General features: G+C 44.1%; 1 protein-coding gene across 1 annotated transcript in view; it reads right to left on the bottom strand.

Moving 5' to 3' along the window:
* HECW1 (HECT, C2 and WW domain containing E3 ubiquitin protein ligase 1) overlaps positions 1-18,527 on the bottom strand; it is a 138,828-nt gene that overhangs the window by 44,187 nt on the left and 76,114 nt on the right. Inside the window, exons 5-6 of the mRNA XM_026047677.1 lie at positions 13,698-13,773; positions 4,721-4,890 (exon numbers count right to left, since the gene is read on the bottom strand). Coding sequence (XP_025903462.1) covers positions 4,721-4,890; positions 13,698-13,773 — 246 coding nt within the window. The remainder of the gene's footprint in view (positions 1-4,720; positions 4,891-13,697; positions 13,774-18,527) is intronic.

Genomic DNA, 18,527 nt, shown 5'->3' with positions numbered 1-18,527 from the left:
ACAATATGAGCAGAAGTAAATCTTAAAAGGCTGTAAATTACTTTTGATGGATGAAGACAGATTTAGTCTTTCAGCTGGCTATTTCATTAGCGGGTTGTTCGTTCCAAATGCTCCAGTGGAGCAATTACATTATTAATGTCCTCACCGCTTTCCATGCCAGGTACCCCACTCCCCACTCAGAGCCCTATAGGGCCCTGCTGTCCCATACAACTTCACTGAACCACCCGATGAGCTTGTGGGGAGCCCCAGTTTCTCAAGCCTGCTGCGGTGTTGAGCAAAGACAACCCCAAACACAGCAACGTCACCGCTACGGGGCACACGCTCCACTGCTGCTGAAGGCTGGGGCACCCCTGCAAACAGGGTCCATTCCCCGGGATCCGGCGGGGACCACGGAGCACCGGAGCTAACGCGGTTCCATATTCAGGCAGGGCACAACGTTTCGTGCCCTGTAGTGAGAAGGGAGCACGCAGATTTGTGCTGCTCTTGTGAGATCTGGGCCAGCTCTTTCTACTGAACTCCCTCAAAGGGGAATAGGGTCTTGCATGAGTTGAATTCCTAGATTCTCCTCCGGGACTGCTATCTCTCTCTAATTGAAACAGATGGGAGAAAAAAGTTCCCTCCCATTTGTTKCATGTGTTCTTTAAACTTCAGAGTTACTGACTAAGAGGGTCATCCTAAGTTCTCCAACAGCTTGGAAAAGGCCTGGAAGATGTCTCTTTGTTAATGGCCGATTTCAGCACTCAGCCATTAGAAATGGAAAAGAACTGGAAAAATCAAGCCCAAACAACTGCTTCTAGAGCCAGTTATGATTCTTCTTCATCCCTCACATGTTGTCTACAAATTAGTTAGTGCAGCGTAGACTGGAAGTACCTGAGGACTCTCATGAGCAGGCAAATAGATGACTAGCAAGACTGATGCAGTCTTCTAGGTGCAAGCTGCAATTATAATGCATTTCTTCTAGAAGAATATACTAAAATCATCTAATTTTTCCTCACCGTAACCCATTGCTGAAGGAGGTGAAGATGTCTTGGGCCTTYGCATTTAAACCATCACCAGATATTCAAAAAGCTGCAGCTTCAAAATCACAGCTTTTCTGTAGAGCTGAGCTGTGTCTGTTTAACACTTTGCCTCAGCACATGTGCAGAAATGGTTCACAGTGAAGCTACCACTCGTGAGGCTTCACTTGCTCCCAAAGAAGCCTTTGGCAAAGCTCTCGCTGAACTCAGGATCTGGGTTTCGCTGGCCCATGCTGGACTTAAATTTACATGCAAGGGATCTTCTGTTTCTGCAGCTGATTTTTGGCAATTGCCAGTGAAAGGGGAAAAGGTTATCTCAGTTAAAGAATAATGCAATTAGTTCAATCAGAACAAAGCCAACCTCTTCCTAGTTTAAAGTCACAATCTTCATGCAAATGTGTTAAAGCCCCTTGAATGGTTTACGTTTGTATTGAAAAGCTCCACCCTTCATCAAGTATCCTTTGCACTGCTCTAGTTTTGTATGACATTAAGTATCCCTCACCTGAGCCCATATCAGAGCCAAAAACTGATGTGTCCCCTAACAGGTAACACTTCCCTCTACCTTAACCGCACAGGTAGCTGCAGCAGCCAAGTTTTATAGCCTTCTCCTGCCCATTTCTCCACTCACTGGCTCTCTCTTCTCTCACTGGTAAATAAACAAAACATTAAAAAGCAGTTAGCTAGAACAAACTACTACAGTTAAGAGGAATATCACTAGGATGTGTATGGGAAAGTCCAGATGGCCTCAAGCACTGCACTTGCAAAAATCACAGAGAGAATCTGCTAAACAGCTTGAGGAGTGTAAACTCCTTAAGCTGGTTTGCTTCGTTGCTTGTGATACCTAATTGCTCAAAATCCTTTGAAGAAACAAAAATAAATGCCTTGCCACTGAAAAAAGTCAATTAAGTAAACTGACACCTATTGAATTAGGCAGCTGAGGGTCTCTGTTATATTCAAATTTTGTAGCCAGATCTGCCTGAACTATCACTTTACTCCTTGCCTACAAAACCTTTTTAAAGAGAGCATGACAAGAAACAACATGGAAACAAACAGCACTATTCTCCTAGAAGGGAATTGAGGAGATATGACCCATATTCACCTTTCTCAATTCTACCAGACAAATAAAGTATTTGGGAAAACAACATTTTCTTCCTGTATTTTCACTGCATTTTACCTGCAGTYACCGTGGTAGGACAAGGGGCCCCTTGCCCTGCTGCAGTTTTGTGCGCTGCCAGGCAGACGCCCACGTTAGGGAGRGCCCCGCTCCGAGCCCAGCACATTGACCCTGCTGCAGCCAGCGGCCCCAGGCTGGGACACGCTGGGTCTCTGCCACCAGCAAGGGAGGCAGGGCAGCCACGACCACGTTCGTCTGCCTCCCACAGAGCCCTCTTCCACGGCTCGAAATGGGATTAGAAATTTACACTCGCTTATGTCCTCTTGTATAAAAAGCCCCGTGAAACCACCCGGCTGGGATTCAGGAYAGCTTGTGCGGAACTGCGTTTGCCGGCCTCTCCGATGAAGGCGACCACCAGCGCTACGTGGGACATGGATGGGGAATCGGCTGCGGCACCGCGGTGCACCCAGAGGGTTATTATAAAGCAGCTGGTGATTATGCAAACAATAACATCTAGTCAGTGTAAGAGGAGGAGCATCAGAGTGTATTGACGTAGGCAAATAAATGAATCATTTTCTCTTAGTCAGTAGGATTTTGTTTTGGTGGGGAACTCCTGCAAAACCAAGGCAGGTTCTTGCTTCTGAATTTGCCAAAAGCAATCATCAAGAGCATGAAACATAACTGCAGTGTGCAGATATTCCTACTGAATGAACYGTTTCCTTTCCGTATTCCAGACTACGTCAAGGACGTTGAGCAGCCATACATCACTCAATTAAAAAAGGACCATCTGGCTTCTAGTGACAAGCGGAGATGTATAGTGACAGAAGATCTTAGGAAAGAATCATCCTTCCAAAATAAAGCACTGCCAAAAATATTTTTGGGGAGAGAAAAAAAAAAACTAGTGACTGATCCATTTAACGAAATAGCTGTGATTGCTCAACGATTTTCACTTCATATAGCCACATCCATCAGTGTAAAGGGTGGACAGAGAATGACAACCACCACCACTCAGCACAAGCCTGTAGTCTTCATCCTTCCCTTGCCACATGGAGCAACAAAGCAGAAGAAAAACCTCTTTGCAACAGAAACCAACTTTCCAGTGCTAAAGAAAAAGGTCTCCAGAGCAGCTGATGTGCGTGGGGTGCAGCCACGTGCGCGCAGCCAGCGTCTCCACATCACGTGGTGGAAAGGTAGAAACTGGACACGTGCACAACTATGTGCTTGGCTTGGGCTCGCCGGGCACTCACAGGCCACCAGGGGCGAGGAGGAGCAGCGGGGCCGCCTGCAGCGCAGGGTTCCTTTCCTTTCCCCTGCCTGCAGTCAGGCCACCTCATCGCCTCTCCTTTCCTCACTGCAAAATTCCACTGGAAAACAACTGTCAGTTTGCAAACTCGGCCAACCTACCCGGCCAGAGAAGACACCCCTGACATTTTATTGGGGTCACATTCCTACTCTCTGGCTATTTATCCTGCAGCAAAGCAAAAGGATTTTACCATGAGAGCCAGTGGCTCTGGCTTTCCTTGCTGAGAGCAACGCCGAATGCCTCTCAAGAGGCTGTCGTCAGCCTCGCTGAGCAGAGCTGATGCCCCCCCTAGGAACGAGGAGAGCCTGTGTCCCCTCAGCAGCTAACACCTGGCTGCCACAGCGCGCTGGGGCCACAGCCACGTGCTGGGTCCTGCCGGGAGGGCCACCGGCTCCTGCCATCTGCACCCTGTGCCAGCACATGCACCCTGGGAGTGACACGCACTGGCTCCCATGTTGCACAATCCAACGTGCTCCCTGRCTTCTAGACCATGCTCTGGAGGGCAGGAGCATTCACAGATGTTTTTCCTGTCTTTCTCCACTCACGCTTCCACATCTATGCAGTTTGAACTAATTATCCCCACTGTATTTTGCAATTTGCATTGAACTTGAACAATTTKATAGAGTCTGTTTATTTACTTTGACTCTTTCCTGAAGTGGAGACATTGGTCTGACAGGGAGCAACAGTAACTCGCAGCCTTTGTGCCASGTTCCTTTAATTCTGAAGAGACTTCTCATCCTTTGTTGTCTGTTGCCATTCTGGGTGTAATTAAAAAACAGCAGGCAACAATTAAACTCTCAGATCTCATTAACACCTACGGAGCTCTTTCTACAAGGAGCACCAAACTACAAAGCATATTTTCAAGGTGATAGGCAAATGTGCCAATGTTGCCTTTAACTTACATTACCACTGGCATTTTTTCAATCWATCACACACATAGATTCTTTTTATTTGCATGCTGCATTTACTCTGCTTCACATAGTGTCTCCTCTCCTTGTATTAGCTGTGTGATAATCTATCTAGAAATGCAGCAGCATTTCTAACAATGCACGCTTACTCTTCAATTCTAGATTATGCCTATCTTCAATGAACACCTTGATAAATTACAATTCATCTTTGTGGTAAATTATGTGTTTTACACCAAAACAGCACATCATGAACTWCACATCGAGTGAAGTTAGGCCAAGGGCTACGTAGACAAGAAAGGATTTCACCAGTAACTCAGGACACGTTGCTGGAGTCACTTCCCTTTTTTAAGGAGAATCTCAAGACACACAAACTGCTTACCTCTCCTTGCCAGATAGGGTTAACAGTGTTACACATGATCTTGGATCTCTTCTCCTGTCCATGATGAGGAAGTGCTGGGAAGATGCTATGTTTGCCAGGCTGGATGGAGATCTTCAGGTAAGGATCTGGATTGAAAAACATTCCTTTCTTCAGACCAAAAGCCTGGAAATCTGAAAGAAGGTGAATACTCTGATTAGTTTTCACAGTCCTGTCAGCCATCCAGACGGTCAGGAGAACTAGACCCAAAATTGGTGAGCAATTCCAATAAAACGTCAGGAATATATATAAAAAAAGAAAATCTCATCTTTCTTGTGAGCTAGTCTAAAGGCATAACAATATAATAATAGAGAATTTACAAAGCATTATACAATGAAATTGCAATTTTTACAACCTGATTGTGCAGGGAAATATGGCTTCTACGTCAACATTTATACAACTRAATAGAAGTGATTTGCTGATTTTTCTAAGGAGCCGAGCACTTGTTCAGCCTGAGTCCAGTGACAATATTGCTCTAAAAAAGAGATCAATTCACCTAATCACCTAGACATGGTATTAGGTACCCAATATATTTGTCACATATGTTTTAATTTTCTGTTTCTATGAAATTCAGCTGTTAGACCCTCTTTTTTTCCCTTTTTCCCTCATTGGTTAGCCTCATCTGGACTAACTTTGGAAAACTTCTGCATGTATTCCCAGGTTTTGAGCAGGTCTTTTCAGCTGCAGAACTTCCAGGGAACATAATATGAATCACACAGACAAAAACTGCAGGTGTTTCTGTCAAGATTTTCCCCAAAGGTCCTGAAGAAAGACACAGGGTCCGTTAGGATTCCTCCCTGCAAAGACAATGAAATGGAAAACAATCTCCAGGAATCTCATAAATTCTGGGGCAGCAAAAGCTACAAACTGAAGCCTCTGGCTCTCTCTTTCTCCCAATCCATTTCTAAGCTTTCCCTAGGGAATGTGGTAGCTCATTTCCTTTCCACCTTTTTTTTGCACGGAGATTTCACTCTCCTGTTCTTTATTTCACACAGGGTTAAAAGCACTARAGTGCATTCACACTACTTGCTTTCTCTCTGTCTTAAAGACCCACAAAATGATAGGCAAGCCATTTTTTTTTTTTTCAGAACTGCTTAGATGTATTCCTAAATATACAAATATACAAGTTAAATGAGCAATTTTGCTTTTTAGGGGGGCTTTCAAAACATTAGTTGCCACAGAACTTCCATTCTCTTTCAACTGATAGAAAACAACGGGCCTAGAAGGTTACAGGAGATCATATGAAAGCCTCTAGGACAKCTGATCTGGGCAAAGATACATCAAGTTATATTTTGCATCCTTAACTTATGGTAAGATGCATAAAATGTGCAAGCTAAAAAGCAGCTGGTTTTGTTCTGGGTATTCTAGCTGACTTTAGTCATATATTCCATCCCGYAATTCCAATGGCAGAGACTTCAAACCTGTGGGAGAGATGGGCCTGGAACCGACTGTATTTTTAGAGACGCTTCTGTGCATCTCCGTGACAGTAACAATTAATAAAAACAGTGAAYCTCATTATTTATGGCTCATCTGAAAGCGCTTCGCTGACAACACACACAGCCATGGTGCTAGCAGCAGTGTCACACAAAGGAAAGGATCTGGTCCGAACTGATAACAGAGCTTTGCTGTCCGAGCGGGCAATCTCTGTGTGGCCAACACACATCCCCTCACCTGTGATGTGAGCCCCTGCGAACCCCGCTGAGGCCGAGTGTTTTGCAGAGGAGCGGCACTGAGCTCCTGCAGGAGGGCAGGCCAGAAAGCCGGAGCCGGGAGAAGCAGGAGCCACTCGGCTCCCGCAGCGAGACGGGCAGGGCTGCTGCTAACGGACGAGAGCAGAGAARCCGCCCTGGGATCTCAGCTGCTGCTTCTCCGACGCCTCCTCGAAGGATTCTCACACTGAAATATTTACTGCTCTCCATGTTTCTACTTTGTTTTTCCTTCAAAGAGGAACTGCATTTCCTTTGTGTGATGCTACGCCCAGAAACAGGCTACTGACAGAAATGAAGATTACTAGCACTTCATCATATACATATCATCTGTGTATTATAAAGAATATACATATACATACGTATTCCTCATAAGCTGGTAATTAGGAAGACCTACCAACCTTTTTCTACTTGTCAGAATTAATCACAGTCATGGTGGAGAATGTWATCCTAATTTAGCACTCTAATTTTTGTATTTAAATGAGACAGATGATTTAGCCAAGCACACAACAGGAAATTTCTGTGTCATTTTCCTGCTAAAATTGCATAAGACACTAAATTATGTGAAAATGTTATTGTGGGACCCAAGAATGTTATAAACTTCTAGCAAAAGGCACAGGAAAAATATAAAGCTCTTATATTTTCAGGTGTTTCCTGGTACTCTGTTAGCCCTGCTGGGTCTCCTTGTAACATCCCAATAAAAAGGATAATAATGTCATCTATTCCGCTTCCCCCTATGAAAATATTTCTCATCTTCATTGTCTTCACTGAAAGGCTCTGAAAATACTCAGTATTTATAAGTGACAGTTTAGGATTCACTGAGTCTAAATCTTTGGTCAAACCAACGAAGACCTAGATTTATCTTACCATCCCCTGCAGCATCTCTTTCATGGAAGCATACRAGGAAAAGCCACCAGCGTAATTCATCCGTGCTTTTCAAAGGTACATTTTCATCGAGGCTGCTTAAAAAGTTATTAATCTAGCAGATGCCAATTYCCCAGCTACTCATAAACTACACTGCTGTGTGAAAGGGCTCAGACGCCTCCGTATGTTTGATAACGCCGGGCGCTCTCTCATGGAAATGAGAGCGGGGAGGGATCCGCTCGGAGACGCTTCCGCTGCTGTGGATGTTGGGAATGTCCCGGCCCGCTGCGCTCTCCGTGGTGCCCCTCAGGGGCCGGCACCACGTGAACTACCAACTTCTTCCAGCTTGAGGGCTTCTGGGTGAGACGTGCAGCGCTCCGCGTGCTTGGTAAGACGCAGGAAACCTTTGCTCACCTGCATGCAGGTGGCTGCTGTCCTTAGGCTGGGCCACAGACCCCCTGTGTGTGCTGCAAAGGACCGTTCTGCAAACTCTTCCACAGAGCATCACAAACKGCGGCGCTGCTGAGCCACCAGTAACCCAGACCATCGCTGTGATGGTTTCGTCATCACTCTGCGAGCAGTAAGTTAAAGAAGTTGGAAGCTGTTCTCACAACAGATGAAGCGTTCCCCAACAGCTATAGAAGAGCTTTCTTAGAAATACCACAGACAAGTATGCTGCCTAATTTGTAAACATGTCTCAAGAATAGTCTGTCCCTCAGCTCTCKTGATGGTGTCAATTTTACTTCATTGAAGACAGAGCTTGCAAACCAGCACAGGGGTCAAAGGCCTCTGAAGAGCAGAGCTATTTGAGAAGCTGATATTAATATTCTAATATAGCTGGCAGATTCCTTCCAAYCAAGGGCTGAATGTCCCTCATGTCTCCAAGCACCATCCAAGTGATTACAGTTCTCCTGCAAGGATCTCTATGATGCTTCTGGAGAAGATTGTTAAGCTCCAGCTATTCTATGGTCAACTCACTACACTGACAAATTTCTTACTTAGGGCATGGCTATAGGTACTCAGTCTTCCCAGACCCAGGAAATGATACATACAGCTCATGAGTCTTTTGAGGCTCTGAGAAGATGAAGGCATCTTTGAGATAAGTCAAACTGGCCCAGAACATGCACTGTATCTAGAAAYACACCACAAGAAGTACTGCAAAGCTGCTAACGCACTGAAAAGACCACAGCACCACTGGAAAGACCAATGACCAATTCAGACTGCAACTTAATTTGGTGAACCCAAATGGAATTTATTCTCTCCATAGTCTGTTCATTAATGGTAAAAAGTAAAATTATGCACTATGATCTTACTGAGATCCTGCTGGTGCACGTATCAGGGCCCAAAGAAGCACCTTCACGAGCCAACATGACAAAAGAAGAGTTTCTAATTAAGACATCAAGGGACAGATCAAACACCTTCCTTCGGGTTTCCTCTGTGAATTCTCCAAGAGCTATTAACTCAGTTAAAGACACTTAAAAAACGTACTTGAGCAGAGCTGGTGCCTGGGCTGACTCTCGAGGGGCTGATGCGATCGCTACCACGTCCGCGCTTCTTCGTCCATGCCTTGTGTAGAGCGTGACCAGAGCAYGGGTGACCCGAGCTCATGGGTGACCACACACTGGGCTAAGCTACACAAAGCCTAGTGCTGATTGCGAAGCAGGGGACACCAAAGCCCTGCTTGCTCAAGATTCAACAGCAGGCCTCTACTGCATGCTCAAAAAATCAAGGAGGTGACTGTAGCTACCCAAAGTGTAGTGATATTTGAACAGGAAGAGACAGCAACATTGAGCTGGCTTGGCAATGCCACCGTGACTCATCCAGCAGCTGTACGAGTATGTTCTGATGCTCRAACTCATCGTAGCAGAAGTGAGCACAGACTTGGCAGTGTTGCATGCGGCTGAGCTTCCAAGAGAGCAAATATTATGGGAGTTTTAGAAATCAGCCCACTAAAACCAACCCACTGATGTGTAGGGTTTGGAGTATTAAAATTCTCTATGGGAAAACAGTGAAGGGGATTTGAGAAGGATACTGCGTAGTGCTCARCAGATAACTGACTTCATCAGCTACTCAATGAGGTTTGCAACCAGCAACAGGCCAGAGGTTACACCAGGTATCTCCAGAGGTCTTCTCTCAAAAATCTATTAATAAAACTCCAGTTCTCTTTGAAAGAAAAATCATTAAGTTAAGAGTTGGCCAGTGTAGCTCAACAACRAGGTGCTTAAAGACTTGCACACAAACACAAAACACTTGTGTTATAATGAGGTTCCCAGACAAAATATTAAAGACATGGAAAAAAAAAAAAAAGAAAGGTTTGGGTTTTTTTCTTTCAAAACTAGAAATTCTACGGGAATACAAAAGGAATTCTCATTTGTATCAAAAAGAGACCCAACAAGTATGAAGAAGAAAATGAGTCTACTAATACATTAACAGATATTAAGAAATTAATTATTCAAAATGACTAGAAGACAGGGTATTTTTTTAATTATTATCTTCATTGAGGAGAAAAACGCAGCAGAAGTTTGAACTGCCACTGGGAAGAGTTTTAACAAGAAAGGGGGAATTCTCACAGCTGTGCATGGTTGCTCCCTGGGGCAAAGCACCATCTCTTGCCATCCTCAGGTACGGAGGACGAGCCTTTCTGGAGGATGTGCCCAAGCCAAACGCAAGCTGCCGAGCTCCCYGGCACGGATCAAGCGGCCTCTCTTACCCAGGCTGTTGGGCTGGCGGAGCTCAAAACCTTCTTAGGCCTTTCAATCTGCTAGCTTAGAGCACCGCAGGATTTGGTATGCACAGGTATATTGGAGAGAGCAGAAAGAGAGCTCCTCCTAACACATGCTCTGAAAGAGCATGGAAGACTCAAGCCATTGGCAATCCAGGTTTATGAAGAACACAGCCAGGCAGATGAGCTTCATTTGGGGAGGGCAGGAGAWGGGGTAGGTTTACAGCAGTAATTAAAAACAAGAGTGGCTGGAGGCTGAGCCGTAACCAAAGCCATAAACTTGGACACCCATCTMCAGTTATAAAGCTGGTCACCAGAATTTCAAAAAGTGGTTTGACGATGTTGTATGTTAAGGTGTGGATTTTGGTTAAGCACTTTGCAGCGTCAAAAACACATTCAGGGGACCTAACAGCATCTTCAGTTGTGATTTAGACACTGACTTTAAAATCTGAAAGGTGATGCTACCTGACTATCTCATCAAAAAGCTACATAAAAAGAGGAAAATAAAACTTTCAAGATGGTGTGATAAGGATGAACTTCTGCTCTTCTGTGCCACAGAACACTTGTAAATAAAGAGGGTGCAAATACATATGTGAAATATTAAAGCTTGAGAAAAGTTATTTAAGACAGTATATAGCTTCTTACAAGGCGCAGTGGAGTAAAATTGTGAAAGGACAAATGCAGGAAGCACGTCATGCAGAACTCAGGATAACACCGTGTATCTATACCYGTCAAAAGAATGAGTTCAAGGACTTTGAGCAAGTGCATTTTACTGGTGCTAAACGATGACCTTTCAGTAAGTGAGGTGGCTGGCACATGTTGGGAGCCTTAGCACATTCCTTCTTTCTGCATTTCATGCAAGAGAGCTCTGACACTTTCAGTCACCTTGTCCAAACCCTGACATTTAATGGCAGCGGTGGCAGTCATGTGGCAAAGGAAAGGAAAAGTAGCTGTAGTGTTTTCTTTAAAGCCTATATTAAACCTGACTAAATTAGGCTTATAATATTTCTCCTACCATTTTAAATAATGAAAGCTCTAATAATACAGTCATCATATAAAAGATTAAGAAGCCTAATCATGGGGAAATTATCTTCTTTGCAATCAGTACTCTTAATGAGCCTATTAATCTGAACTAACCTTTCACAGGACCAACTTCCAGTCCCCTAAGAAGCAAATACTCAGAAAACAAATCTCCTCAAAAGTAATAAGAACTCTCATCTTTCTGTTCTCGAGAAGTTAGTCATTCCCTTTTGCCCTGAAGCATTGATTTATGGTTTTTTTTTTTTGTTTGTTTGGTTAACATTTTTATCCAATCTAGCAACCTTTCCTCAGGCAGAACTTCCAATGAAACCAGAATGATGTCGTCCAAGCAAATTCTGAAAAACAAACAACCCGAAACGTACAGAGGGAACAAACAGTTCTGCCACAGACATCGACAGGGGAACTCTTCCCAAASCAGGGTCTCACGGAGTGTGTAGGCAGGCAGAGCAAACAAGAGCATGGCCTGACCTTGTCTCCAGTTTGGGGGATTTGGCCTACCTCTAGACTTCTTTCTCCCATTCTATCAACTTTGTCTCTTATAGCAAAAATATAATAAAAAATACAGCTYTCCTTGCATTCTTTAGTTGAAATACTGTTTGGGGCAGCATGGCTCTGTTGGTGCAATACCTAATGTCCCCAGGTCAGGACTAAGGGCCTTAATTTAGTTAAAACAAACAAACAAGGAAACAAACAAACAACAAAAATACTCCATAATTTGGGGAAAAAAATCTTAATGGCAGTGCAAGTGCAAATATACTAGTATGTAAGGGCGGAAAGTGAGGAGGAGAGGTCTAGTTGTTACAGTAGTTGGGTTTTTGCTACTATAGTGGCATAAGGAGAAAGGATTCCTGGTTCTTTCCCACGCCTCTGGAAGATCCAGCTTGGTCTGAGTTTTATTAGCTGGCATAACAGATACAGGAATAGCCATAACTTTGACAGAGACAACAATCATTTTTTATTGATTAAGAAAGCAATAAAAACATCTTTGTGAGGTGTTAACATGTTTAACTGAAATGCCTCAAGTTTAGGCTCTCAGAAAGAAAGATTGCAATTGGGTTCTTTCAATACCAAAGATTTTTGAGAAAATAACTGTGTGCTCAAATATCTGGCCATGATCATGCTGTTAATATGGATGTGATACAAATGTAAATGAATTGCTGTTTAACCACTAGAATAAGATATCCCCAATGTATTATGTGTCATGGCCCTTATGTACTTTGAATTAAGCTGTAAATTAGATGGCTTGGTTTTATAAAAGGTCACACTGAGGTAATATTCTTTAGAAGTCTCACAAATTATAACTCTGAACATGTCTTGGACTACTAGGCTAAAGAATCAGAAAGAATGGGAAAGTGATGCAAATTCTGTCCCATATTTTTGTCATATTTAAGTAATGTGAGAATTTAGGATTCTTTTTTATATTAATTCTAATTCTTTATTCCTGTAGAGCTAAATCTGTRGTGTTTTTTTAACAGGCCAATGTGAAAGGTTGGATGCCCAGTATCCCACATAGCAAAAATAACTGTTGTGTAAAAAGGGCCCCATCCAACCTCAGTCCAGCCTGCCATAGAGCACACACAACCTCCACAGACTCACAGTGGGGCACCTATTCTGAAAAAGCACAAACACGCAGGCTTCACAAGCAAGATGCACAAAAGTTCTGGCTGACCTCAACAGAAGTTAGAAGAAAGCTTTGAATAATCATATTGCCAAGGCAATCTTATAAGGTGGTGCTTGTCTGAGTGTAGGTCTTTTTAYAGGCTATGAATGTAAATAAATTCCAAACTGAGCTAACTGAAGTATATCAGAAACATTCTCTTTCCCTATACTGCATTCTCAGGGAATTTCCACGTCTAATTTGGCACCTGAGTCCTTGTCTTCCAGGTGGTAAAAACATGGAAAACACACAGGTAGTACAAAACWCCAAAATGAGAATCTTGCTCCTAATAATCCTCTTTTGACAAACAGAATTTTGTAAAGTGGTGATTTCCAAACTGTTGTCACCAAGGCCAGATCACATAGTCCACAGTTGCTTCATGGAGCCGTTTAAAGCCTTTAAAAACAGYAATGCATGAGAATAATGAAGGTGAATACTGGCCTTCTGAAAATTTAGAGGATTAAGAGTGGTCTGTGGGCTCTGACAGTCACAGTTGAAAAATAAAACCAAACTTGTGTTTAGGGATCGCGTATCTGCCTCGGGTCCAGACTAAAACTGTGAAAAGTCTTCTCCAAAAAACAGGAGTGCCACGCATCAGCCACCTTCTGCTCCCTAAGCAAAGTGCATGTCTTTGATCTTGCTTTTTCTGACCTAAATACACAGCATCATATGAAGAGCTTTGCCTAAAGCAAATCTGGCCCCAAAACTCTACTTGGGTAAGGTGCTTCAGCACGTAACATTTCCTCCTGAAGGAAAAGGATGGGGCAATAATCATAGGACACGTATTAGTTCTGTATTTCAATGCCACCATCAGAGCAACAGTCCAAAAAGCATGCATATATATGTACATACACAGATGTGCATATAGTATATAGGTAAATAGAAGGGTTTTAAAGGGTCTCCTGCCTCCTGCTTTCTGGACTTCAAACCTTCACATCAACACTGACTTACCTGACAGTGAAAAACTGATCAGTCTCCGACTTCCTTGTCCCTGGATGGAATCTTCATTGGTGATGCTTTTAAAAATCTGTTGGAAGAAAAGTAATGGTCAGAGAGAGGAGTCTCTGATAGCCCTTGAATAGACACACTGCTTTTTAACAGCGTAGTCAAAAATGAATCTATCAAAGRACCATGAACCAATATCACATTTTTATCCAGGAAATGATTTAGACCGCTAGTAGCCTAAGTGAGCCCTTCTTGCAAGGATTTCTTCAGGAAAACATGACTGAAAAATACTTGTGTATTTTTAAATAGAGCAATTCCTTACCCAAACAGGAGCTATTTATTAAGTGAGGGATGAAGGTAGCACATAAGGGTGGGGATGTGCCTCTCACCTCTAATAATAACTGCTGTATTTGTAAAGTGGAATAGAAAATCTGGTTCCAGGAAACGGGGTGCATGCAGGCGAGAGACGCCTCTCGAAGAACTTGCTAACACCCTGAGCAAACTGCAAGGGTGAGCGATGATAGCAGCAAGTACTGAGGGGGAACGTGAAGAGCGTAGCGAGAGGTGACCCTTGTCCTCGCCCAAGGGAAGGGCGCCAGGCCCCTCTGCGGGCTTCAGCGTGGAGCCTCATGCTAAGGAGCTGCTGAGGGGCCGCAGGCACTGGGTGCAAACCAGCACCCAGGCCACTTGCAGCGCCCCTTGCCCCAGCAAGGCCCCTTGGCCCCAAGGGCCCCTCTAGGCCCCACAGGGCCCCCCAAGGCCCCACAGGCCGCACGAGGTGCCTGTGTGAAGCCCCAGGAGGCATCACCAGCTGCAGCAGCAGCACCTGAGGGAGGCGTCGTCAGCTGCCGCTTCCCGCTTCCCGCTTCCCGCTTCCCTCAGCGCGGCGGAGGCGGCGGCGCCGGAGCCGCTCGGCTCCTGGGCAGCCCCAGCTCCCCACCCGTGTCGCTGTTGGGGTTTTGAGGCAAAAAGGGAGCATGCTTGGGCAGCAGGGCTCCACTTTCTGCCTGGGAGACGTAACTAGCGGCCCACTCGGCCATGACTCATTGCTCAGCATGTTAAATATTGTGCATTAAGGCTTAGCTTAGGAGAACAGCTCTTCTTCGCCACAGAGAGTTCCAAACCTGGAACCGGTTAGAAAGATTTAAAAACAGCAGGGTGGATTTGGGTGCCTTTTAAAAATGCCTTCTGCTGGACTTCACTTTTCATCACGATCAGTTTGTTTCTCACACATTGTTTAAATGGGAAARGGGCTACTCAAGAGGGTGGCATCAAGAACAAACACCCCCTTAGGTCACATCTGATTAATTGCAATTACAGTTTTGGACTTCTCAGTTAACCAGGTTTCGATCTATTTAATAAAGTCACCACTGAWTTCTGAAAAGAGTTTAGATCAGAATATTAGATGCGTCTTTTAAGATTTGTAGGGCGTTCAACAAATRCCATGTTACGAACCCAGTTACCTTTATCAGCCCAGGCCACAATCTCACCAAGATGGTATCAATTTCCTTGTAGAAACATACTTTTCACACTACTACACAGACTGGCACTCTCCTTTTGTACTTCCTACTCCAGAGCTCTTCATGATTTTGTCCAGGACAATGATTGAGCCAAATGATCTCATTTGCACATATGGCAAAACATGCTTTTTTTTTTTTTTTTCCCCAAGTCTTTAATGTTTTTCCAGGGTTCCTACTTCTAACACAAATCAATACTGGTAGTTTAACAGCTGATGTTCTGAACAGACTGGGGTGCAACTGATGGGTTCTGCAAACATCAACACGTGGGATGAGGCTGGTGTGCACATCTGTGCCGAGGGGCTAGGAGGAGCTCCTGGTTTTCCATATAGGCACAGCATCCATGAATTAGGTCAGAGTCAGTTCTTAACTGACTTGGGAGTTTATAAATATTCCCTCTGCCTTACAATGGGAAACGGCTCTGACGTGATTTGATGCTTCTGAAGTTTTGACCTCATTTTCCTAATCCTAATTTTCCTTATTCCAAGAACTAATGTCAGCAACTTCCCTAGATTTAACAGACATTGTGCAGACCTTCGAGTGCCTTAAACTGCCTTTCTGCTACCTGCTCTTCGCTGCTCTCCTTGAAGCACTGGCTTTCCTTTCTGCGCTGTGGCTTTCTCCTGCTTCCGTGTGGAGCAGAGCTCCATAAACCCTGGAGAAACCTCCTCCCTTTTCTCCAGCGACTGCACCTCACTGCCTTTTCTCTACAGATGAGAACACAGCTGTGAACAAGAAGTAACAACAGCAGCAGATACTRCCAATCCCTACTCTACATTTGTTTTTAAAATGCCAGGGATTCCTACCCACAGAAATCAGGTTACTACAAAGCCCTCCACAACATTGACTCTGAGTGAGGATAAAACAGGGCTCATTATCACTCTATAGATATCAAGCTTTCTGACACTTTCTAATTAAAAAAGAACCCACAAGGAAAACAGTATCAGATCTTTTCCAAGAGAACCCACAAGGAAAACAGTATCAGATCTTTTCCAACCGTGCTCTATTTCAATATACCACAGCATATGAGATATGCACAAGACACAGAGCATTCCCCACCATCAGGCTCATACATTAGAAGGATTTTTTCAAAGGTCAAGCAAGGCCAGACATTATCATGAAGCCAAGCRAAGCCTCTCCAGCATCTCCTGACATGCGGAATTCAGCAGGCCGAATCCTCCCACGGATGCTGGTGGCACAGCTCCGCGGAGCTGCCGCGGCGGCCGCTCCAGCACCCTCAGCCCTGCCTGAAGCGGCACTGCGCMGGCAGCACGCAAAGGAGCGCCTTCAGCTTATCCCAGAACAGCTTCCTGAGATGATACAATGTTGTTCATTTTGGTAATGCTGAGCGCTTAACTTCAATAATTTTAAACACACTTGAACACTTTTTTGAAATATTTCCAGTTTTTCTACAGTCCGTACAGCTAACGGGACTTCCCCAATCTTGGCTTGGGGAAACGAAACAACAGCATGTCTGGTTTGGGGAAACCAGACAACCCCATCTTGGTTTGGAGAAGTGGAGTGGGAAGTAGGAGACCTTCTTGTCCTCTCCTTCCCACCCCATTTCCCCAAACCAAGATGCTAGTTGTAGACACTTCCCAAATGCTGTTTACCTTGTCTGAATGCCCCCCTATACAGGCCTACCATCCCAGACCTATATACATGTGTTTTTCTCCAGTATTCAGCTACGAAGTAACTTGTCCCCCAGTTCTGATCCTTGGGGACCACACGCAGTAATGGTGACAGTGGGTCCACCTTCACCCCGGACACGCAGATCCCAGGAATGCCTCCAATGTCGCACAGCCAAAGGGGTTCAAGAACAGTAACACGTCCTTTCTCAAAGGAAGGAATTACCATGCCTGGATACCATGAGTTGGGAGAGTAATTTTACTTTAATATTGATGCTTCAAGAAGTCAAAAGGAAGGCTGGGGAGGGAGGACAGGTACAGCAATAGCCTGGCTTGATTTAGTTCACTACATGAAGATAGCTGAGTACACAAAGGTTTTCTCCTCAGTTTTCTGACAAGACAAGGGCATTTTGTTTGCACATCCATCTAGCGTAGGTAAGGCTTTCAGGATGAAAGCAGACAGCTCAGGAACATAAATACAAAGAAAAAAAAGTCTCCCAGTGTAAGGCCAAACTGGCAGGTTCAAAAGAAAAAACAATTTGCTTCTGCTCAGATTCACCACTTTCTAATTCAATAGCCCTGTTCTATGCAGTAGTGAGGAACAGCCTAAAAGCACTGTGTCTGGTACAGGATAAAGCTGAGTGCGTGCTCCCTGTTTATCACTAAAACTGCTCTCACTGGGATTTAGAGAGTTTTGTGGCTTGAGATGGAAAAGTGCACGAGTCAGAGTCTTCCTTCTTGTCATTCACAGTAAAAGAAATCCAGACAATGCTGTGATAGCGATGCAATTACATCTGCAGTTTTGTTATTGCGATTCGGATTTGGTCATTGGGAGGTAAAAATACCTGTCTTCTCAGCTGTCAGTTAAAACCTAGCTAGGCAACAGAAAAATAACATTCATTTCATCACTTGGTATTTTAGACTGATGTCTCTGGATGAAAATGATGAAATGTAATTTGCCCTCCACAACTTCGGTGCTCTTTTGTGCACCTTTGAAAAGAGAGCTTAGTCTAAATTAACTTACTATTTTTTTTTAAAGTGTTGGGGATTTCAGCTGCAAATTCAAGCCTGTACGAATTTCTCAGACGACTACACATTTCCTGAGCTACATTCAAACCTTTTCTCATTCTCCTTGCTTAATGAGAACCATAACCTCCACTATAGGAAYATGTGCACTCAAACAGGTAAAGGAAGTATGGAAGTATCAGTACCTATTCTTAGAATTATAGAATGCTTAAAGTTGGAAGGGATCTCAGAGGTCATCTAGTCCAACCTCAAATATTCTCCAGTACACACACCCTAAACAGCCTTTTTTCTGGTCCATTATAGGGTTTCCCAACTTTGGAAGCAGGCACCACTAGCAATGTTCAGAGTATCTCGTGGCTAGCTGTAAAATCTGCTGAGATACCTGAGGGCAGATGCAAGCCCCTCAGGACTCGCTGAACTACGGAAAAGGTCCATGGCTGGTATTTGTTTTTCCTTCCTTCAGTAGAGAGAAAAAAAAAGAAGAGAATGAGATGATCATAGAATCATGAATTATAGAATGATGAAAAGCCAAAAATAATACATCCCTTTTCCTTGTGAGTAGTTCCTGCAAATGCGGGGATGATGCTCTGTCACCCTGAACGAGCAGCAATGTAGGCTGCAAATGGAGCCCCTGGGACTCCCTCTCTGCCTCGGTTTGTGCTATG

Source organism: Nothoprocta perdicaria, unplaced genomic scaffold (assembly GCF_003342845.1).
Source record: "Nothoprocta perdicaria isolate Ctin4 unplaced genomic scaffold, notPer1 scaffold_5, whole genome shotgun sequence".
In the NCBI taxonomy this organism is placed as follows: domain Eukaryota; kingdom Metazoa; phylum Chordata; class Aves; order Tinamiformes; family Tinamidae; genus Nothoprocta; species Nothoprocta perdicaria.
This window is presented reverse-complemented; position numbering and strand designations above follow the sequence as displayed.